Raw genomic sequence first — 24,507 nt, 5'->3', positions numbered from 1 at the left:
AATAAGACTGCAGGACTAAAGCTTGTTTCAATCAAAGAAGAAGGAGCTGGTGAGCTTTCATTTAGGTTAAAATGTGATGTATTAAAAAGTCATGTGACTTAAATGAAAGTTAAAATGTGATATAATTTATATATGGGTTAAGAAATGTGGTGTACTTAAAAAGTAGTCACGGTAAAAGTAATTTGATAAATGTGATTTATTTGTATTTAAAAGAGGTAAAAGCTGCTAAAGATCATTAAGTTAAAATCATCATCAAACAGTGCTTTAAAATGTGTTTAATTTATTTTTGGTAATTTAAATGTTAGTTTACTAATTTGAGATTAGTTTCTAGTAGGTAAAAAATTAAGTATTTGAGTTTGGATTATGGTGATTCATTATGGTTTCTACATTTTCTTAAAGACTGTTTGTATTTAAGGTTTTTCACCTGCTATTGGCCTCCGCAACTTTCAAATAAAAAAAAGATAAATCTTTGTCATTGAGTGAATTCCAGTTAAAAAGTCTTCTGAAGCAAGCTGCCTTTTCAAGTGGGGGTAACTGCACGTCAAACCTCACAAAAGTGAGGGCCACTTGACGCTGAGTATTGTGGTGTTGTGGAGTCTGATGGCTGATGGTACAAACGTGCCTCCAAACCACTTGAGGCTCTCAGTCCGTGGCTGAAAGTGCTCCTGATACCTAATTTTATTCATATCTTACTGTTTATTCTATATATATTTCCACTATATACATATATGCACATTTTGCTTCAGGTTTAATGCTAAATTTCATTTTGTTAATACTTCACTTGTACATACAATGAAAATAAAGCAAAAAAATCAATCTAATATAATGTAACTACATATGCGTTTTATTTGTGTCCTTTCATTTGTAATCCTCATGAGAGGACTGAACCAGCAAACACTTCTTTATTTTAACGACCTAAATTGTTGTCCTTTCACTCTTTCTTAATCAATGAATCGACTGCTACCCTAATATCAACACTTTTGTGTTACATCATTGCTTTCACTTCATCTGGTAATTTAAATTGTTTTAATTTGTCATTTTATTTTTGTCCCAAAGATTTGATGTTTTTAAGGTGGTGAACCCTGCTCTGGTATGTGTAACTATTTTAATTGTTTTACCTGCGCTGTTATAAATCCGCTGTCCAGTGTAAGTGAAAACAGCTCCATGTTAGATCACTTCAGCAGTGAGGCTCTGGGTGTAGTTAAGTGTGTGGGAGTGTACGTGAGATTTGGTTAAAGTTGGTGCCCTTGTGGGTGTGTACATGTGCCTCTAATAGGTTTTTAACTTTTGATATTATCTGAAACCCTCTTTAAAAAAATCCCCTGTTTATCATCCCTTACAGGGAATGGCAGCAATACATGCTGATTTAATTGCAAACAGTCATTTCCAATCTTCAGACATTTTTCCAAATACCTGCCCTTTTCTTCCTCTTTGGACTTGAGCCTATCACTCATGAGTCTCAAATGTGGCCATAAGAGATCATTAAGAGCAGAGGGGAAGAAAGGTCAGTTGAGGGAGAGATGAGATGGTAGCAGATATCGTCTCTAACTTCAGCAGAAGTAGGGTTGTTTTTTGACCTGAAGCTTTCCAGTGGTATTAAATATTCACCAGGGATACAGAAACACAAAGACTGGAGGAAGAACTCCCTAATTAAATCCCTGCATACAATCTCATAAAAAGATGTGCCAGCATCAGAATCCTTCAATTGCACAAAATTGATAAGACAAAATCCTGTGGAAAATAAATAAAAATAACAGTTTATAATGTTTCTGTAAGGGACCGAGTTGGCAGGGATGAGGAGTCTGAGGTACATTTTCCAGAGAGTCATTTTATTCACCAAAAATATGAAAATAACCAATTTACAAAACCTAACATTCTGGGCCCATAAAAGGTCACCTAAACAGAATTTAACTCAGGCTACATTAACTTAAACTAAATTAAGATGTTGAAGGAACTTAAATAGCGGCAGATTAGGCCACTCTGATACACGTGGGGAATAGACTAAAACGTAACATTTGAACAACAGACAATAACAATGTCAAGATAACGCAGTCTAATATAAACTAAGAAGAAATACTGAAACGCTAATATCAAAGCATAATTATCAAAGAAATAACAAAACTCAAACTAGGACAAAACACTCGCCTCTCTCCACGATGCATGTTAACATGGTGCAACCCAATTATCAGCCCAACTCCTTTTGAAACAGGTCTGATTCAGCCACTACTTCCTTTGACGGCCAAGAAACACCTCCAGCAGCGACACCCAGGAACTGGTAACTCAAAGAAAATAACCTAAATTAATGAACCTAATAATGCTATCAAAATTGACAGTTCTTTAATTGTGTGCACCCAAAAAGAACCAGCTGTCAAATGTCAAAACAGCTAAATCTGTCCAGTTATTTATCGTGTACAATATTCTAAACTTTAAAGATAATGAAACGCATGAAAGTGTTATCTACTCAACCTAAGCTCAAATTCCTCCCTAAACACTATTTGTATTGCACAACAGTATAGTCTGTCCTCACCAGACAGTTCAGACAACATTACTTTCCTGGCCCTCTTGTCTATTTTTGTTGTGCGCTGATAAAATCAGAAGGGAGAAGGGAATTGAGGGCCAACCATAAGTGGCCATTAGACACATCTGAAATGGAGTATAAAGACTAACAGTCGGAGAATCCAAAAATTACAACAAATTCTTATGACGATTCTCTTCCACCGAACGCACATGTAAAAGTATTTGGTTTGACAGGAATTCTGAGACTTGGGAAGGAAGGAAAATAAACTCTGTCCTTCACTGGAAGTGGGTCAAGATGATCCCCTGTGTATTAAAAGCATTAATGAAATTAAAGTCAAGTGTAAGCCAGATGTTATAACTCAGTCCAGTCAATAGCATATGAAAAAGAAATTCCTTAAGAATAAGACATCGATTAAACATCACAAGTGGACAAAAACTAAGAAACCGACTGAAGTGATACTGGCGAGCTGCGATTATTAAAAATCTGCACGGGAAACTAAAATCACAAAGTTCTCAACATTAAAGAATTGAATTGCTTGTTGCAATAATGTTGCTTAAATGGCATCCAGGAGTTACAATGCTGAATCTCTATAAGCTGCTAATCAAGCAGCAGCAACTGTTGTGTTAATCTAATAAACTGGCAGGAGACGAGACAGTTTCCATTTGCATTTAATCACAACCAGCCATCTGAAATGTTTTAATTAGTTTCTATTGTGCATGTGGTATTTTCTTGGTATCTTACCACACTTAGCATCAGCCTCATTAAATCAGATACAGAATAATACCAGGGTCCAACTCTAACAGCCATTTTTACATGAAATTGTAGGGTAAACACGATTTTTTTATTTTTTATTTTTGGATTAGCCAGGAGACTACGTAGTCGGGACTGCCAAAATGGCGACAGCCAGAGCTGACCACACTGAGCTTCACAGCGGCCCCTTCATGTTGTCGGGTGACGTCAAAGAAACACTTGCCACATTTTCTTTCCATCATGTTACCAGAGAACATGAGCGACGTCATGCATTCAGAGAAACAAGACAACTTTCTGTCTTTAAATTAAAGAGACTGATAATTTGTTCACAGCTGGTATTTTAATTAACATCAAGTGGTGAAGTTATTGTGCCTCGGCCCAGTGTGGGAGTAGGAAACAAAAGTATAGTATAAACAATTATCAGGAACAATAAAAGTTTTCATAAGAGGCTCTGACACATTCATCTGTTTCTTACATAAATCAGAAAATGACACTGTTGGAGCAGATTAAAACCACTAATTCACTCCGTTTGTGTAGCAGTAATGACAATTACTCATTGGCCGCTGATTTAACGTTCATTTGATTCTAAGGTAAAACAACCATTTTGATCTAATATTTAATTAGAAAGTTCTGGGATTAAAATGCTGCGTGTGCCACTGAACCTGTGTCAAAAAATATTTTGATATCAGAATCAAAATCAAGCTGATTTCCAAGGACGTAGACGATGAGGTCTCTCAGGGTATTCGTTGACGGAGCGGCAAACCAAACAAAAGGAAAACCGCTGAAGTCCTGCAGCGCTTTAATTCCAGGAGTTATTCTTAAAATGCGGGAAGCCGCTGACCAATTTCCTCCTCCTGTGTTTTCTAATCCACTTCAAATAGAATAAAACTCCTTTCTAACTTACATGCAGCTCATATTTCTTTCAGCCTCTCGGCCATCATGGGGGTGTAACAGTGTTAGAAAGCAATACTGTACTTCCTTTTCACTTTTACTTAACTTGTGTGACTTATATGATATATCTAAATGATAAGATAAGAATAAAGATAAGAGCTGTGGCTCAATATCCAAACTGTACATTTAATGATGGTCAAATACTTAATACGTCCTGCACTTACAGGAAGAAAGATCACCCCTGTCTGCTTCCTGGTAATCCATCAACCTCCAGGGACAAGTTCCCTGACTTAAAAAAAAAAAAAAGAGCAGGAAGGTGGTTTTCTGTTTAATCATTTATTGCATCCGTCTCTTCATGGGTGTGTGCTTAAGGATATCGTCATCAGATATCAAACTCTGCATGGGTGGGTTTCTCTTTCCAATGAATTTCTCCTGGAGTTGCCTCCATGGTTTTGTTTGTGTTCACATGTGTTAGTGCTGATTGTTTGTTCCAACTGCTAAATAAACAAAGCAAAATCATCCTCAAGGGAACACAAAAGTCTATTATTTCAAGTTTGTAAGTTGTTAATACAATTTCCTCGGAAATACAAACGTGAACCTCGACTAAAGAGTTTCCTAGTCGACTAGTTAAAGCCAATAGTCGACTGACTGTCGAACGTTTATCATATTAATTTAAATATTTAAATGTACCACCTCCACACGCAAACGCCGTGAGTCCTCTGATTGTGTTGCTGCCCGGTGTCAGCCAGGCTCCGTTGCCCCACTCAGGCTTTCCCGGCAGTCTAAAGCTTGTGGTGTAAAACAAATCTCCCCCGGTACTTCGACATCGCAGTCCGTTTGACGCCGCTTTTGTTTTTCTGTGAATATCTAAGTGAAACGTGCGTCGACTAAGACTCTTCTCATCGACTAACAGTTTACTCGACTAAAAGGGGACAGTCCTACCAAAATCAGTCAGATTTATCCTCTGGGGACCATGAATGTACAATATTTGAAGACAATGGATCTGATAGTGACACAAATAGTAGACATATTACTGTCTGGACTGAACAATAGACCAACTGATCAAAAATTGCCAGATAAATTCATACATACAACTAAATCTTGGATATTTTACTGCAAATCTGGTCAACAGATGCCGGAGCTGTTGGTGTGTTTAGTTTTGTCATCCACAGGGAATAATCTGACAGTGGAACAACTTACTGTGTTTACACCATTCATTGTTGTGAAACTGGAAAAAAAAAAAAAGTTAACATTTGAGAAGACAACGTGTTAGAGAAATAACACAGTATCCTATGTGCTCTGTTTAACGTTGCTACTGTACTATAAATGTAAACTGTTAATGATTTTAAATAAACACTTCTCCTGTGTGTTTAAACTTTACCCAGCAGCCATTTATATTTCAGGGGTTTAGAGTCTAAACTTTAGACTATACTTTTATTTACAGTAAGCAGGTGGGAGTTCAGTGATAGTACCTGGCTTAGAGGAACAAATACTGCGTTTTAAACAAGTTTGGGTTAAGTTTGTGTGTTTACTACATTTCAAAGTTGTGCTTGTAGTAATTGTCAGCGAGGGCTGTATCAGCAAGACAGTTCGACATAGTAAGTAAAGCTTTATTTATAAACGTATACATACACTACATATAAATATATAAATACACAAACATATAAATACTAACCTATGGATGAATAAAAACTAGGCTTCCCTATAGATGTGGGTTTTAAAGGAGCTGCTTAAAACAGTCCAATGATTCAGCAAATCTGATTGATCGGGGAAGAAGATTACACATTGCTGTAGCTAAAACAGCAAAGACACAGTCAGAGCGGGGACGGATAAAGATTTAAGAAGCGCTGTGGTCAAGGAGTGTAATGAGGAACAAGGATATCTAAAATCTAACTCATGGTCATGACGTGCCTTATATATAGTCAGCAGGATCTTATAGTTGATCCTGAATGTTACAGGAAGCCAATGGAGAGACGCGAGAACAGGAGTGAAGTGGAAACGACGTCTGGTTCTGGTTAAAAGTCTGGTGGCTGCATTTTGTACTAACTGCAAATGATTCAAGGAAGCTTGACTGAGGCTTGTGTAGAGGGAATTACAGTAATCTAGACAGGGGGAAATTAAGGTGTGAATTAATTGTTTGAAATCACTAGAAGAGGAAAACAGGACTGGAAAAGTTTTGTAACATGATGGTCAAAGATGATACCAAGATTCTTAGCGGTGGGTTTGATATTTGTGTGTAATGGTCCAATAAACTGAGAGATATCCAGTCTCTAGTGGCAGCTAAGCAATCATGGAGGGAGGACAGGTGATTCAGGTTAATGGGTTCAGCAGAGAAGTAGATCTGTGTATCGTCGGCATAACGGTGGTACGACACATCTTGGAAGCGGCTCGACAAATGACCCAGAGGAAGCATGTACACTGAGAATAGGACTGGACCAAGAACTGACCCCTTAGGGACACCACAAAGCAGGGGAGTAGAGGAGGACACATGATTGCTTATGCAAACATTAAAGTACCTATTAGTCAAATAAGAGTGAAACCAGTTTAAAGCCGTACCAGAAATGTCAGTTTTTACCTTTCTCTTACTGCATAAAATGTCATTAGACACTAATGCTGTCTCTGTGCTATGCTTTTGGCAAAAACCAGATTGAATTTTGTCAAAGCTTCAGGAGCTGGTTCACAACAGGCTTTTCAAGGATTTGATAAAAATGGAAGTTTGGAGATTAGTGTGTCGTTCTCTAACTGGGCTGGATTGAGAGATTTTAGGAAGTGTCTCTCTTTGAGTTACCTGGCTTGAGCCTGACATTGGTGATCCAGGATAACTGAAGCTGGTTATTAACTGGCTCTGTAAACTTCAACAACAAGCAAAGGTAAAGGTATTGATCTGATGCTCTGAAGTTGACCTGTTCTGAAGCAGGTTACCCTTATAGCATATTACCATGGTGATCTGCCCCGGGTTAAAAATGACCCAACTTCATGTTACTGGAAAATCTGTGTGTAAAGCCCAAAGATAGCTGGCAAACCCTTTAATCTCTTTTTGTGGTGCAGGCCCCCTGTCTTGTACATAATCTACAATATAAATTAACAGCAAGAAACACGAGGCCACATATTTATTTATTAACTTCCTGCAATGCAATCATGCAATATGAAAGATAACATCTGATTTTTTTTTTTTTTTTTATGGCCAATTGACAAAGACTGAGTAGGCTATTTACATAATAAAACATTAAAGTTTGACGGTTATTTAGAGACGGGAGATAAAGAAAAAAGGCCTTCATTAAGACAAACTTTTAATTCACATGACTTTTGCATTAATTTTGCACATACAGTAGACACTAAAATTATACATATATAAATCTATAGGTATATTTTAATGGATCAGTATCTGCTAAAATAAAGCAAATTATTTCATCATCAGAATCGGTTCCTAAAGATCCTGCTCCAGTATTAAAGGACTCAGATCAGGTTCCCAATAAACTTCCTATAACTTCCTGGACGATGTTTAGACTCACATTTCTCATTTGCAAACATGTCAGTGATATAACAGTGAGAATTTGCCTCTGTGAAGTTATTAACATGTTAAAATTGCAGTTAATGTAAAAACATTCAAAGACAATACTAAAACCCAGAAACCTGCCAACAACCTTCACTTTTTTCTTTTCAGATAAAAACCTCTAATCACCAAAAACTTAACTGTATATAAACATTTTCCAGTGAGGTTTTGAATATTTTTCATCCGCTCAAGAGGTCACTAAGTTTCCACAACTCACAGAGGAACATGTAATCCTTCAGTTTAAATTTGAACGTGGAAAACCAAGAAACTGGGCTTAGGAGGTTTTCATGCAGATTTCTTGTCCTTGATCGTATGATGTCAGATGTGGGAAACACTTGACCGCATTAGTCAGAATAAACAAACAAACTCGTTCAAATCAAAATGTTGGAGAGCTCCTGATGAATTTGCTTGTACTGTCATCAGTTAGTGTGCGTATGTCATCATTCTGGTCAATTATTTGGAAAGTAATGAGTGAGCCATGTACTGCATTAACTGTAAATATGATCATCAGCATGTCATATTATAGGTCATATTGCAGTTGTTTGCTGACGCTCTAGAATGACTTTTAATCAACAGTGTCTCAATTATCAACATGACACAAGAATAATGTCTAAAACGATCAGAACACCAAATAGTCCAAACTAACATGAGTCTGAAATCCAGCTTGATTTGCATTGAGTTGAGGCTTCCCTTTGGCCAGGTTCTGGTGAATTTGAGGATTTTGGCAAGGGCACTCCACAAGCAAACACTTCCATGGCAGTTCGATAGTGTATCAAAAGACATTCACTGTCACTGTAATTGTTATTCACCCTTGTTTTTTTGGAAAAAGGAAACTGATGGCAGTTATCTACATGACCCTTTTCTGTCTTTGGTGTTTGCTACAGATGTACTGATCAAGTGGATTAAATATAGTATTTCCTGTCTTCAGGTTACCAAAGTTCTCCACCGTTCTGCCAACTGACCTAAATATTCTGGTTTTGAGTATTATTCCGACTTTAAAAGAATCTGTCTCATTTAGAGGAGCTTTTGGGGAAAGCCGTGTCTAATCTGACATAAATCTCTTCCTGTTTCTGGGGGTTTTCAACAAATTAGCTTTGCTTCCTGAGAAAATGTTTCTACATGCAGAGGAGCCTCTTTCCTAAATATCGTGTCACAAGTGATACAGTTCATAAACATTTGTTCAAGAAATTGCAGCCCTTGCATTTTAATCCCTCCGGAGGAGAAGCCACTTTCTCTTCAGCCCTCTGGGGCACATGTCTGACTATGTCTCAAAGGAGAAAGTGTTGGTGGAAGAAGAATTCAAATCATTAACTTAAAGGAATACTTTGATATTTTTGGAAAGACATTTATTTGTTTTCTTTGCCAAGATTGACTCAACTCTCATATGTGCTGTAAATATGACGCTAGCTTAGCACAAAGGGGGAAAAAAATACGCCGGTTTGTGTTGTTGAATCTGCGGCCTTCTGTCAGTTTCATCTTGGATATGTAATTGTCTCAACTATATGGTATAAATACTTATATATATATATATATATATATATATATATATCAGTATAGTGCCATCTTCATGATCATATAGAGACACACTGCTGCATGTAGTATTCCTATATTATGAATATTTCATTCAGTAGCATCTGTCTCTGAAAACACATCCCCCAGACTAAGTTATGGTTGGGGGGGGGCTGCAGCAGTGTCCTTAGCAAGGGGGGTATGTTGCTTGGAGGTGAGGGGACCGGGGGGTTGCTCCCATTGGTTAGTCCTCCCATTAGAAATGAGCCAATCACTGGCTGGTAGTGTGTGTGTGTGTGTGTGTGTGTGTGTGTGTGTGTGTGTGTGTGTGTGTGTGTGTGTGTGTGTGTGTGTGTGTGCACTCTCAGGCTTGCTCACCATAATTCCATACATTTCATCACCACACGGGTCAAAGCAACCGGCCTGAAATCATTATATTCTTTAGCACAGGGGTATTACACTAAACAGGCTAAGTAACTAAATACAAATACTTTGTTACTGTACTTAAGTAGTTTTTTTTTCATGTATCTGTACTTTACCTACATATTTACACAAATATCTGTGCTTTTTACTCCTACATTTTCAAAAACAGGCTTGTTACTGAAGACCGGTGTAGATCAGGCACGACAGACAAAAACAATGTTACGTCTAACATGAGACGAAACAGACGAGAGGGAGACTCGACCCTATTTGAATTTTTTTTTTTTATAGCAGTGTACAGTGTTCAAGGAGAAACTACAGTGGCTGCAAAACAACCCTATCTAGAGCCAGTGCTCCCCCGGCTGCTGTGTCATCGGTGTGTGAATGTGAATGAATGAGCTAGTGTCTGTTTGATGGGCTCTGCCATCACTGTGTGAATGTGTGTGAAAGGACTAATGTGGGTGTAGTGTTAAGTTTTTTTGGAAGACTAAAAAGGTGCTATACATTTAGATAAAAATGGCTCATTCTAAGGTAACAAACACATAATGATTACTATATTCACATGATGACACTAATGAAAACATAGTTATGAATATTATAATCCATTTCTGTCAATAGATCCTCCTAAATGTTACACACTGGACCTTTAAGTTCAGCCTTAGTACCTGTTCCCAAACTTTATGGTGAATATGCAACACTAAATCAATGGAAAAACCCCTTTAAAAACATGAAGATTGAAGTACAGTATACTACATTTTGCCCACAAAGTAACTAACATTTGTATTTAAGACTGTGTGAACAAGAGGAATGACATAACTTTATCATTAAGTACAGTTATTTCTGGAGCAAGATTAACTTTTTCCCATAAAAGTGCTACCTCAAGATTTAATATTTGTTTGTTTTTTAACGGCGCTTTATCGGCATTTATTGTTTCCTGCTTTCTCTCAACCAACCTTCCTGCAGAGGTTTTCAGCGAGCTGGATGATTTTTTGGCACACCGGCAGCGGTTCGGCTGTTATTTAAAGAAAATACTACCCACACTCTCCATGAGGGAAACACATGACCTACCAGTTATCCTCGGAAAGGGCCAGCACCATCTGACTGTCCTTCCTGCTGGAGCCTCTTTAGTCCTTCGATCAGAGTTCCCATGTATTTGGGCCTCCCAGCGGATGTTAATATATCACCAGTGAGTCTACAGCCTGACCTTTGACTCTGAGAAGTTATGTGTTGAGTCGAGCCAAGCACTGGGGTTAGTGCAGAGACACACTCCCAGCAGGTGAGGTAGACCAAACAACTTGTCTTCTGCTTTTTAAAGAACAAAAACACAGATTCAATTTTATTTTTTCTTGAATGTCTGACATTCTGGGTTTCTCTGTACATCAACCGCCCCGCTGTCTTCCTCTCAAGCTGCCGAACTCATGTGACAGCCACATTGTTTTCTCTGCATCCTGAGCACCCCAGCCTTGAATTTCCAAACAGACGTCGTCATGATGGAGACGGAGCAGGCGGCTGGGAGTTCTCCTGCCCCGAGCCAAACTGCTGTCAGGACCTGGCTCTCCTCCAGCACAAGAGGTACAAGTGCCCGGCTGCTGCTGATCAGCTATGACCTAAGGAGAAACGTTTCAGAACCTGCTGAATGCACAGTTTCTTACCCACTCTTCAGACACAGTTTGGTGGACTACTGCAATTCCTTAATGACTACATTAAAACTTGTGCAGAAATGTTTTCGCACAACTTTTTGCCATCTAATTGGCCTATAATTGTGGCTTTTCCATTCACTTTGTATGCAATCTTGCAGTCTGAACATACAGTATATGTCAGGATATCTCAGCATCTGCTGCTTTGATTTTGACTTTTCTTTTTGATATTTTCTGTCGAGGTTCAATACTAAATCACTGAAGTACCTCTTTGATTAATATAACAAATTATCCTCAATTGCTCAGTGTTTTTTAAGAGAGTCACTCTGTAAAAAGAGTTTGTTGGCAATTGGATATATAATTTTGAAATGACGCAGTCTGTGCACTGTACTGTTTGTACGTGTGTGTTTCTAAATACTGTTGGTGAAGTACAGTATGTCCCCTGGTCCCCTTAGTTTGTTCATATTTGGGAAATTGGAGCATTTTCAGGTAACACTGTTTGTTTTGTTCTCCTTCCACCTTCATGCACCTCTGGAGGGTGTCCAGCTGCTCCAGCTGTTCCAGCTGTTTGATAAACACTGTTGATGTCACTCTTTGAGGTACAGAAGAGTCTTACCAGAAATCCTTTACATGTTTCCAACTTGAACAAGTAGATCACGTGTTGAGCAATGATGGTTTTATGAGAATGCATTCGCTTTGGGTCGGACTGTATTTCATTGTGTTCCCATAAAAACCAGCAGTGAACTCGCAGTAGTCATACTTTGACAATAAAATACGGGCACAAGGATTGTAAAAGTTAATAAAGCTTCTGAAGTCAGATGTGTTCTGACCTTACTTTGGTTGGTTTTTGAGTTTAGAGTCAGGTCAAAGGTAAAGTAAGTAATTCATGTTCATTTGTCGTGTACAACAGCTTTATATACCTTACATAAAACACTTTAGAGACGTTGTTTAAAATGTAACAGGCTGAAAATAAGTACGTCAAAAAAAGGGAAATCGTAAAGACATGGGTTTGGTGCTGCTCTTGTAATATATCTACTCGTAGCAACTAAAGCGTGAAACCTGGTTGAGGTCATGAAAAGATTCTGGACCACGTCACATAATATTGAAACAGTCATTGAACTGAAACCGAGATCTTTTAATAACCCTGAAGTGCTCACACGTGGGACCAGGTCCACTCTGCAGTGTCAGTGGACCTGGTTTTAAAGTGTATCCTGTAATCCAGGATGCTATTTTACGTCTCCTGCTAAATATTTCTTGTCAAATTGTTGTTGTAGTTCATTAATATATCAGTGCTCTAAAAGTGACCTCAAGTGTGTTTTTCGAAAAGAGGGGAACAAAAGTCTAGAGAAACCTTTTTAAAAGAGTTGATAAAAACCTCTCAGGGGGCTTTGTGGGACTATCAGGAATCAAGAGATGTCTTTGGAGCCAAGACAAATCACTGTATTTAGATCATGCAGTTGTTTTCCTGTGCTATAACTGCTTGGTTTGTGGGATATTGCTTTTAGTCTAGTTTGGTTTTGTTTACTGACAAAATTCAAGTGACGTACAACATCAGACTTTGATAGACTGATAAAGATTTTTTTTTATATTGTTTAACCAACCATTTTAACTGGTTTTATCCACCGACCTTTTTAAGGACAGAGACGGGCATTTATGTCTGACCAAAGAAATAATAAAGACTAAAAATACATATCAATTCTTTAAAAAGCAAACTGGCTAGACACCTCAAACTCCATCATCATACAGCACAACACCTTCGACAATCAGCCAGTTTGAGCTCAAAGGGTTTTACTTTTCCCGATATTGGGAGTTCTTGCACAAAAAAATCCCATTATTTAAGGTGTAAACATCAGTGAATTAAAGAGTAAAACATAACACAATGCAGTGAGATAACCATGCAGGAATGCTGTCTGAGCAGCCACTGTTTCAATCGTATCATGTATCATCAGACTTTTATTGCAGTTTCTTCTGCCAACTTAAGTCCACAGAGTTTCTCCACATAACCTGAGAGAGATTTGTTTTCTCCTCATCTGTCACAGGAGGAAGTGAACTACTTAAAGTTGAACTTCGTCAGCAGAAGTTTTACCCACACAAAGCCAATATCAGCTTACCTCAAATGGGCATAATGGGAGAGTTGAGTGAAAATATAACGTTGGGATTTTATTGGCTGATTTCCCAGTTTACTGTCATCAAACTAGCAACCAGAGTTTCACAAAGGGTTTTTACTGGATATTTGGCACCAGTTCAGGTCATTGACTGACACACGTGTATTTTGTGCTGTACATGCAACTAAACAGTGACTAACAGCCAGTAAACTGTTACATAACGCAAGCCAGACTGTTTTAAGAGGCGACCTTTGTTTGAGGCGACACATACTGACATTTCCATAATCACTAAATTGCTGTTTTCATTCCAGGAAATGAGATCAAACATTGACCAAGGATCAGTGAAAAGCTCGCTCAGCAATTTGCTTACAAACACACACACACATTACGAACATAATAACGCTAACATCCTTGTACTGATTATCCATTTACAAACACACACATACTAAAAACACAAATACACACGTATTTTGATTAAATTATGACCTACAAACATAATTAAGACACAACTAAGTAACACAAATAAACACAGACGCTTATTTCCTCGCTCTCACACAGATTCACACACCACAGTCAAACAGATTTGTCCTCATGGTTTGACCCTTTTATCTCCCCTCTTCATGTTTTCCCAGGAGCACCCAGGACACCCACTGACGCAACCTCCCGTTTCCTCGGAGACGGGGTTCGCTACAAAGCAAAGCTGATTGGCGTGGACTCGGTACCCGACGCCCAGGGGGAAAAGATGTGCTGGGACTCCATGATGAAGCTGAAGGTATTCTTTTCCTCCGCCGCCAATATCAACTCAACCTTTTCAACCTTCTCTTAATTAAAAAATCAGTCTGCGAGATGATGTTTTTGTCCCCTGACAGTCATTTTATTTATAAAATTAAAAACAAACATCACATCTATATCAAATAACGGGTGTGTCGTCAGTGGTTGTTATGGCTCGATTCAGGAGCAGTGGCAGGGTAGAGTACTGGAGATCTATACTTAAATAAACCTACAATAGGCCTTTTTCACAGCAGACATTTTGATGTGAAACAGTAGGGTAAACACAACCAATTATACTTATTAAGGTTTGTTCCATTCAGGTCAAACAGAGTCAGAGTGCTGCTGTTGTGCATGTTGGCTCAACCTTAATTAGTTAACTTTACATACAGCTACTGAGGAGTTAAGGGGGTAAAACAAGTAGTTTGTATTTAATATGTGTAATGAATTTAGTTCAAAAGAGCCACATTAAATCTAATTTGATTCAATGTTTTAAGACAATAACCATAACTTACAAGGGGGTATAAAGTATGTATAAAGTATAAAGTAGGGCCATGTATGTATAAACTTTAGCAAATAAAATGGGGATTGTGGGAAAATTCTTGCTGTGGAAAAAGGGACCTCTGACATCTCTGACATCCTGCTCACTCCTGGCATGTCAGTGACTTCGGGCTGTCTAATCTCACAGGACTTTGCACGAGCAAGTTGTATCTATCAGTATGCAACAGCTTAGAAAAATACGGAAAAAATGATGAATGATAAAAACTAACTAATGGTCCACAGAGGCTGAACACTCAAGGGAACTGAAGGTTGAATCAGTGTCATCCGAAAATAGTTAGCCACAGTCCAACGAGTACCTTACTTTAATATTGTACTAACAAATTATTGTTGCCACATAGCCACTATGTTTAATATGAAAATGTCAGATTTTGATGCCTCCCAGTGATCAAAAGAGACACTGTGGCAGACTGTAGTACATGTTGCTATGGTGTTAACAGCATCATTTAAAGGTTGCTGATAGTGTACATAGGGGCTTTACTGAAAATTATGTTTAGTCTTCTAGGATTCAAATAGTATAGACAAGCTGTCAAATTGTATACATGGTCCCTCTCTCAAGCCAGGAAATATATCTATAGTAGGCCAACAGATCAACTATTATTATTATATTTTTGGCTAAAAAAACTCACCATCCTCCAAACTCTTTTAGAGCTGCACTTATCTTATCTAGATTAAGTTTACAGTGTCATTACACAAACATTCGGGTGTTTATTGAAGTTAAGTTACAGTTGTAATTGAGCTTTTTATGATTACACAAAAATCAAGCAAGTGCAACAACACAAGACACAGAAAGCCAGCTGATATCACTTACTAGTCCAACAGCAAGAGGTCTCGCCAACGACTATAAGCCACATTTACTTTTTGTTTGTCAGCTTTTCTCTCCTTTTCTCGCATTACCTTCCTCCGTTGTCCGCTTCAGTCTCTTTGCCTCCGCCTTTAGCGAACACTACGTCTGTAGAAGCTGCTGAGCCTGGTTACATTGCCCTGGTCCTCTTTGCACATCTTACTAGGTAACAGCAGCTACATTTTGCAGCAGTTACTTACTTTATTCTTCATCAGTAAACTCTGTAAATCATCGAGACTTGAGTCTAAACAGCAACAGAAACAGTTTCTCCATAAAATATGATCCAGCTTAACCAAAATCAGTCACGTATTTGCCGGCGTACGACTACCACTGCAACACTTGCTCTGATCTGGAGCACAAAGTTACTTAATGCACAAACAGACACTACCGGTCACAGAAAAGTGAACGTAGAAAAAGTTACCTAATGTTGCATAAATATAAATGATCATCACTTTTATGATACCTGCTCTGCCCTACCACACTCTGACTGTGCTTCCTATTGAACTCTTTTACCCCCATCTAGGGCTTTGAGGCAGCAGCAAGGAAACAGGGGAGACACAAGCAGAGAGTTTGGCTGAAGGTTTCCTCCACTGGCCTGAGAATTGTGGATGAAAGGTCCGGGGTGAGTGACACTGACTCTCTCTCTCCTCATTGTGTTGTCCTGTAACTGCAGTGCCTCCCTCAGGTTGATGGTTAATCTCAAAGTGTATCTTTCCTGTTGTGCAACCACAACAGCCACTGTGGGTTTCCAGTGGACGTAACAGTTCCCAGCTTGGATTACCACACCGATCTCACTTGCTTTGTTTTTTTAGTCTATAAAATTAGACAATTCTCAGGATTCCTTCGGGAAGTGAAGCAGAATATTTATCCAGCTGACATTGATCAGTGCTTTAAAACTGTTTCCCAGTACTTTGCTTTATAGTTTACAGACAAAAAGGAGAGTCTAGTCCCCTACACATATATTTTAAATGATGCCATCTCAGTTAGAAGTCAAAATATCTATTTTCTCAATGTATTCTTCCAATAATAATAATACTGTGTTAAACATTAGTGGCAAAAGAAAGAAAAATGTGCTCTCTGTCGAAGTTTTGGTTCCTCTTCTGCCCCTGTTTTAGTTTCGTTTCTGGCCCAAAAGGTGGTTGTAGTGATACCAATTTGCTGGATGCTGATAACCAGGAGGTAGAATGAACACGCAGCTGGAAGAGCACCTGATTGGAGGAGTTGTAGTAGTGACCTCTTCCACCAGTAGCCATCCTATCTGCTTGCTGCTGGACCATCTATGTAGTGATAAGCGCTTCAACAGTCAAAGCTAATACACATACAGAAGGCTCTTATTGGTGTCTTTATTTTGTACTGAACAAGTTGATGTGGGAACGTTACTCGATTAACTGCATAGTTTGCTTTCTGAAGCACAGATCAGTAGCTACAAGATAAGTTAATGTCATTATTATAACATCAAAGATTAACGTTATACATGAGAAATGACCAAGGCTAACGTATGCAAGCTACATACATTTTCACTTACAGAACTTGCTTCAAAGTGTTCACAAAGGTTAGAAGAACAGTTTGTAAAAGCTGAAATTTTAGTATTTCATGTAACTCTCTAGTTTTTATAGATTTTTGGGTGAAAAGTGTCCAGATGTGGTTGAAAGCTGTTTCTTGTTCTCCATCATCATCACATTTAAAAAGGCTAATTTACAATGAATTGATTTCCTGCTCCTGCAGACGCACTCTTTTGGAGCTCTTTAATCCTAGTCTGTTAGTTTCAAGGCCAAAACTCAATAATCAGGTTAATGGTGAAGAGAAAGAGAAACATATATGAAACCGGATAAAAAAGGGAAATTAAGATCATAACCATAAAATGTTGCCAGATTTTATGGTTATGATCTTAATTTCCCCTTTTTTTTCTTGCAGTATTGGTCATTTTCTGTTCCCCCATTATTTTTATTTATCTCAGCAGCATTGTGTAGTTGTTAGATATGTTGTAACATAATTCAAAAGCTCAGATCCTCTTTATTGTCTGTTTCTCAGGAGGTACTTTATGACCACGACAGGAGCAGGATCAGCTCTTTGACGAAAGATGAGTCTGACCCCAGAGCTCTGGCCTACGTCTACCAACACCAAGACACCTACAGCCTCTTCTACATCAAGATGGCCAACCTGGTAACAACATGCAGTACAACATGGGACACATACGGCATGTCTTAATAACAAATAGATAACAGGTGTTGTAGATCCTGTAGGAAGTGCAGTGAACAAACGCATGTGTATATATGTCAGTTACAGACAAATTATAATATATATAATACATATGCAACAAGTGGGAATTAACATGAGCATCAAGCAATGATATTTGGTCCTTTTAAATCACAGGAAATCATTTTTACAATTATATCAAAGACAGGAAAAACACCCATTGCCAGTATTAAGATTAACTTTAATTTACATTACTGTTAATAAACATGTAACGGATTATAGCAAACAACTATTAGCTAGAGGAAATAATAACCATGTGGTTTCAATTGGGCTATTAGGAGCCAATAAAGCTAAAATTGTAAAATAATTGTATCTTCCAACAACATACTGAATGAGAAGAGACACAAAAACAAATTACGTTATGTTTGTTCGGTGGAAAAACTTTGTTTCTTCTCTATCTGCATGTAGTGAGCTCAGATTGTCAGGGAGCTCCACGTGTTAATAAAAGGCTTTCTTACTTTAGTTTACAAAGATATTGTATGTTTGACAGCTGAATAACTCAGCAGAAACAGAACGTACATAAAGTTCTCTTTAATTTTTGTATTTTTGTGCCCTCAAGTATTTTCTATAAGCTAATGTCTGTGCAGTGCAGTGGTTTGAGGGGCAGGGGCAAACAAACAGCTGAGTCAGGGTTAGGATATGCACCCTAACCATGTGTTTGGGCACTGAAATTGCACCCTGGAGGGCTGTTTATCGCGTTTTCTCTACTGGAGGGCACCCTGGAGGACACTTTATGGAGCAGTAGCACTTATGAATCATGGTTAACTTGCATATTCTTGCAGAAAGACGCCACAAACTATCTGTTAACACTGGACGACTGTCGTTATTCTTTGCACTGGATGTGTTTTTTCTGTGTTCATCAGGCAGATCCGGTTCTGGTTGACATCAAGGAGGTTTGTCAGGCTGTCGACCAAGAGACACCACAGGAACCAGCAGAGGCACAAGTCAGTTGTTTGTTTATATTCATATGTTTGTTTGTTTTTGTTTTTCTAAAGACTGGGTTCAATTTTGTTTTCTCCTTGTTTGTTTTTGTCAGACTAGTTCATTACTGCTTCTAAATGACAGTTCAGCCCCTCCAGTCGAGGTAAATGAAACAACAAAAAAGCATCATTCAGCATCTTTTATCAGATTTTTACTAAATGATGGATGTCACATGTCAAAACAGAACTCTTCAGTGTTTGAACGTATTGTTATTTCCAGGGTCCACATTTAAAGGAAGTGTTCAGTCCACGGCCAGATTCTCCATCGGGACAATTAAATCAGGTAAAATGAACAAAAACACATCATCAGCATGTGAATGCTTTAATCCAGTGAGCCACACTGAAGTATGAATTACCAATTTCCCTTCGGGGATTAATAAAGTCTAACTATCTATCTATGAAGGTTTCTGAACATGTTTACAAACTATGGTCTTAATGACAAAACACACCAAACACCAAACACAGACATCTTTCAAGGTTTTTAACTTTGGATGGATGAATTTGACATATAACATGCGTCATTATTCTCTGGAGATAAGAGACCAGGGTTAAATAATTAAAATATTGAATAGTGTTAAGTTCACTGGCCAACTGTTTACGACAGTTTATAAGCTAGCTGCTCACCTTCTGCGATCACAAACGATGTGACCAAATGAGAAGAGTTGACTCAGTATTTATATTTTAGTTAGATTTGTATGTTGATTATTGCCCCCCAGTGCTGGAGAAGCTACTTTGAAAGATTTTGCAAGCAAACAACTACTTTACACTGTGAGAAAAGCTCCTCTACGGAGAAAAAAAAAAAGATAGTCAGCAAAAAATGCCCCAAACTGCCCACTTATTCACAGGTCATACATAATAAATAAATACAAATAAAATGCCTCACTGTTCATATCGCTCACAAATAAGAACGTAGGTTTTGTTGGTGGAGCCAGTCGGTCATGATTAGTAGTAGTTAGATTAGATAAGTATGCAGATGGTGATTCTTCATTAGACTGAGATTTGAGAGCACAAGCTCTAAGTCCAGTTGTGTGGTATCTGTCTGATGAATACACTGCCTGGGCAGACTCACATGCTCACAGCAGTCAGGATGAAAGAAACAGGGTTCAATTACAGTAGAGATGCAATGGTAAAAATAAAATGGTTGTTTCGGTAGTTAAATACACAAAAAAAGACAAATATATGTTGGGAAATGTAAATTCATCCTATTGTTGTTTCTGTTGCTCTACAGGCGTCTTCCAGTAATGAGCTGATGGAGGTCTTCGCCATTCAGATGGAGGACCCAATGATGCCCAGCCAGACCTCATGTACCAGTCAGCCAGGTCAGTTACAAGAACAGTTCCCAATCCAGGGGTCGGGATCCCCACTAGGGGTCGCCAAAGCTTCATGGGCGGTCACAAGGCCTTCTTGATTTTAAGAAATATGAATATAAATGTAAAGTAAATTGTCTAATAGAACAATGGCAAAGCATCAAGGACAATAAAACACTGAATCTGAAGCCTATTATGATAGTTAAACATGATACAGACAGAGAATTGTATAAAAAGTTCTCTAAACAGGAAATAATCCGCTCAAAATTCATCCAAATTACTCCTTTTACACAAACTTCTTGCAGTTCCTGAGTTCACTGTTTGGGTTCATTGTACAGTTTAGAATATAATATTAAATATCTATAAAATATGTCACTTAGTTGTCAGTTTATTGAATGATAGAAAAGGAAAAAGGTTGGGAACCACTGAGTTACAACATGAGACTGTAAACTGACACAGGATGTTTTTTACCCTGCAGTCTCTGAGGCTTGACTCAGATATTAACCGTAGGTGACCTGAAACATTTTATATGTAGAGTGGGGGAGAGCACAGCCTGTGTGGAGGTACAAGGATGGTCTAATTCAGGTCAAAATAATAAATAAATGATTCCTTCTTGCCTGGTTTCTCTCAACTTTTATTCAAAATGTTTTGAATGTCATAGCCTATATATATATATATATATATATAAACTATATTTTTTTTCTTTACATAGTAAAAAATGTCCATCAGTATACTTACAGATGTTTATGAACATGAAGGCTTTTCTTTGTGTTTGGCAAGTGTATTTTCCCTTTTTTCTGCATAGCAAATATTCAGTAACAGTCTAAATATTACGTGCAAAGAAAAGGGAAGTTGTTTCACATCTGATTTAGTAATATTTATTTTAGAGATAATCAAAGGTTTGAGAGTTTGGATTTGTAGGCTTGTTTGGACTTTCACTGACAGACGTGGACACAAAATCAAGGACAACCACAAAAGGCAAAATTTGTTGTTTCCTTTTTTCCATCGCATCAAAGGGGGGATTCATCCTGACATCTGGCTCAGAGTTTATCAGTTTGATATCCTAATCATGCAAATAAATATCATTAAAAACGTCAGGCTGTTCTGTCATAAAACTTTGCAAACCATCAGACAAACATTAATCTCTTCCTTCCTCTAGCATTCAAGGCAACTCACTGTTGGCATCTCTCACTAAATCAGAGCATTAACACCTTCACAGTGTGTTCACACACATCACGTTGTGGTATTGAAACTGTGGTTGTGAAGCCGGCTCACCAAAACACCATTCACATCTTTAATTCAGTCTTTAGCAGATTAACACCGAGCACTTTATCTATAATATACAATACATTATAGATCAGGTAACCTGCTCTGGAGCAGCATGAGGCTCTTTAACTGCTCTCCAGTGGCTTTAACACAAATATATAAGGAAGTAAGAAAATGTGCCTCATTCATTACGTACTGACCCGACAACTTTTCCTCTATATTTTACTAGTGGTGAAGTAGTGAAGTCTTGAGTCTCGATGCTGCTGGTTTACCGGTTTGCTTGATCTGCGGTGAGAAATTAACAATATAACGCTCAAATATGTTTTGCTGACCCCTAATATAGACCAGTGGTTCCCAACCTGGGAAGCTTCATGAGGGGTCGGGAGGCCTTCTTGATTTTAAGGGGTGTAAGAAAACTTTAAAAATATACAAAGTAGGCTAATATCTCTGGTTCACTAATGTGAAGAAATATAAACGTAAAAGAAAGTAAATTGTCTAATAGAACGATGAAAAAATGAATCCAAATCACTCACTTTACACAAACTTCTCACAGTTACTGAGTTCACTGTTTGGGTTCATTGTACAATTTTGAATATAATATGAAATATCCATAAAATATGTCCCTTAAGCAGAGGTCATCAACTTAATAAATGACAGAAAGAAGGTCCCTTAAGGGAAAAGTCTGGGAACCACTGATTCAGATCATGAGACAAATTCAAAGGCTCAGGCAGCAATCTGGAGAAATACATTGATGCTCTTCAACAGCCTCTGAACTTTGACCTGGAGGTGCACTGCACACGCACACAATATTTTCCCATGATCTCCGTGTTCATGACATGTTTGATGCATATATGGTAGGGAATTACATAATTCCCATGGCACAGTTGTTTTACGTTAATGTTTAAATGTTAGTAAGACAGAAGAATGTGCAGTGTTTACTGTCTATCAATGGTGGATTCACTCTCTCAACACATGCTGAGTTCCCACACTGAAAGATTTTCTCAACCTCCGTCTCTGCTGGTAGAGGAAAAATTATAAAAGAAAACAAACATTTCTGTTCAAGCTTGTCTTCAAAGAGAGTCAGTGTGTAAGTAGGCAGCAGCGTGACGTTCATAAAGTGGGGTGGTGTTGTTTACTTTGCCTTTGTTTTACTTACCTAAATGAACCACACATTGGTCATACTATATGGATATTGTAAGAATAGCAAGTTAATAATCAGAGGTTGGCAGTAAAGCTTCAAAACACTTTCTATTAAACAAATCCAGGGTTTGATCCCCACCGTGTCTTCGTCGTCAGAGTCCTGGTCAGAGAAGATATAAATCACCTGGCGTCCACCGGTCTCACCCGGCTCCAGTTCTGGTGCTCGGTGCTGGTCGTGTAAACAAACCTACCCTGTGTCCTTTGAGCTCCCAGTAGAGTCAGCTAAGCCATGTGTGCTCCGTAGCTAATGAGAACTAGTGCTACGTTACAAGAGCAAAGGTTTGTATTGCAACAATCCCCTGATACTTGTAATCATCTTTAATGTCCTTCACAATGTCCCAGAGCCCAACGTGACTCCTTTTAAATTGCTTACTGTCCGACCAACGATCCAAAACCCAAAGATATTCAATTTAAAATATATAAAAGCAGAAAATCCTCATATTTAATAACTCGAGTTTCACATTCTGGGAATAACATTTATTTATTTTCTTGCAGAGACTTAGATCAAAGAAGATCAATACCACTTTAATATCTACTTGATTAGCTTAGCTTAGCATAAAGAATGGGAAATGGCAGAAACAGCTAGCCCGGCCTTCGTCTCTGATGCTTAATAATTGACAGTTTGTTTAATTTGTTCGCAAACTGAAGATGTACAAACGACAAGCTACGTTGTGCTTGAACTATTTCTTGGCAACTAGCAGCTGGATGCAGTTACTTCCTGGAGTTCAATTAATGGACCGAATCGTTTCAGAATCACAGTTCTGTGATATATTGTATCGTACAGGCTGAGACAATATTTAATGAGTTCAGTCTGACCAAACATTAATATTTAACTGTATAATAGAGCAGTTTTAACTTAATTTATCCTCTTTTCTCTCAGAGTCTCCACAGCCAGCGCTCTCCAGCTCTCAGATCCTCTCCCTGTTCCCCACACAGCCAGTTGGGGGTTCTCCATACTCCTCTCCCCCGTACTCTCCCACCGCCATGCCCTGGGGTCAGCAGGGGCTTCTGGGAAATCAGTGGGCAGGTTCTGCAGCGGCGCCCTGGCCCACAGTCCCCGGTAGTATGGCAGCATGGCCGGCAGGCGTCGCAGCGCCCCCTGTAGGCGGCCACATTCAGGCTCACAGCGCTCAACCAGGATTCATGATGGGTGGAAGCACGCCCGCCTCACCCACCGCTGTCGACCCTTTAAACTCCATCTATGCCCCCGCTGGAGAAACAGGACCTCTGCAGTCCCCCACTTTGGACCATAATCTCCTCCTGTGATGAACTGGGTAGAGTTGGAAACTGAACATAGAGTGACGGCTTCTGATTTGATTGAATTTGGTTATAATTGTTATTTGATTTTCAAGAGAATTTAGCTGCGATGGTTTCCCCGACATAAGTAATATGAGAACTGAAAATTGAGTGGAAGGTGTATGATGGGGGTGTTTTGTTTTCAGTTCTAAATTAATGCAGCAGTATTATTATGATTATTAACAGTCTACAGGCAGCAGCAGTGAGTTTTAGCTAAAGATTCTGCAGCTAATGTTATTTATGTAACTACCAACAACAACAACAATAATAATAAAATATACAGTAAATGTCTGCTCACTGAAAACTGCACAAAATGTAATTTCATACGTGTTTCTCTATTTGTGTGAATCTGGACACTTTCTTTTATTTGCTTATATAATCAAATATTTTTGTTGCTATTCAAGAAAACTGAAAGATTGAAACAATCCAACATGTCAGAGTTGCAGTATAAGGTAGTCAATGTTTACTGTTTACATGTATGTATGTATGTGCTAATGCTGCCCCCTTTTTTTGGAACAAAATACATGTAACTGTACATTTTCAAACACATAATAAAAAAAAACCTGACTGTTCAAGAAGAAATGAAACAAACTGGGTGGCAGCATGTTATTGTTTCTCTACTGTTTAACCCCATGTTAAGTCACTGTCA

At 38.4% G+C, this 24,507-nt stretch overlaps 1 protein-coding gene across 3 annotated transcripts; it reads left to right on the top strand.

Annotated features, from left to right (window-relative positions):
- Positions 1 to 10,874: 10,874 nt before the first annotated feature.
- On the top strand, positions 10,875 to 24,431 carry LOC127350179 (disabled homolog 2-like). 3 transcript variants are annotated; one of them, XM_051376534.1, is made up of 10 exons: positions 10,875 to 10,917; positions 11,049 to 11,213; positions 14,016 to 14,155; positions 16,077 to 16,175; positions 17,585 to 17,716; positions 18,673 to 18,753; positions 18,846 to 18,893; positions 19,010 to 19,072; positions 20,018 to 20,108; positions 23,443 to 24,431. In XM_051376534.1, the coding sequence occupies exons 2-10, from the start codon at positions 11,129 to 11,131 to the stop codon at positions 23,826 to 23,828; spliced, it is 1,125 nt and encodes a 374-aa protein (XP_051232494.1). In that variant the 5' UTR covers positions 10,875 to 10,917; positions 11,049 to 11,128; the 3' UTR covers positions 23,829 to 24,431. The 3 variants fall into 3 exon arrangements, with proteins under 3 accessions (XP_051232494.1, XP_051232495.1, XP_051232493.1); XM_051376535.1 differs by having other exon boundaries at positions 10,889 to 10,922; XM_051376533.1 differs by having other exon boundaries at positions 10,900 to 11,213.
- The last annotated feature ends 76 nt before the right edge of the window (positions 24,432 to 24,507 follow it).

Source organism: Dicentrarchus labrax, unplaced genomic scaffold (assembly GCF_905237075.1).
Source record: "Dicentrarchus labrax unplaced genomic scaffold, dlabrax2021, whole genome shotgun sequence".
In the NCBI taxonomy this organism is placed as follows: Eukaryota; Metazoa; Chordata; class Actinopteri; family Moronidae; genus Dicentrarchus; species Dicentrarchus labrax.
Note: the sequence above shows the minus strand (reverse complement) of the source record. Positions and strands in the feature narration are given on the sequence as shown.

Excerpts from the sequence above, each read along its gene's own strand:
- LOC127350179 (XM_051376534.1), top strand. The coding sequence starts at position 11,129 with ATGATGGAGACGGAGCAGGCGGCTGGGAGTTCTCCTGCCCCGAGCCAA. Across the intron at positions 14,156-16,076 it reads ACTCCATGATGAAGCTGAAG|GGCTTTGAGGCAGCAGCAAG; the intron begins GTATTCTTTTCC and ends ACCCCCATCTAG. Across the intron at positions 18,754-18,845 it reads AGGAACCAGCAGAGGCACAA|ACTAGTTCATTACTGCTTCT; the intron begins GTCAGTTGTTTG and ends TGTTTTTGTCAG.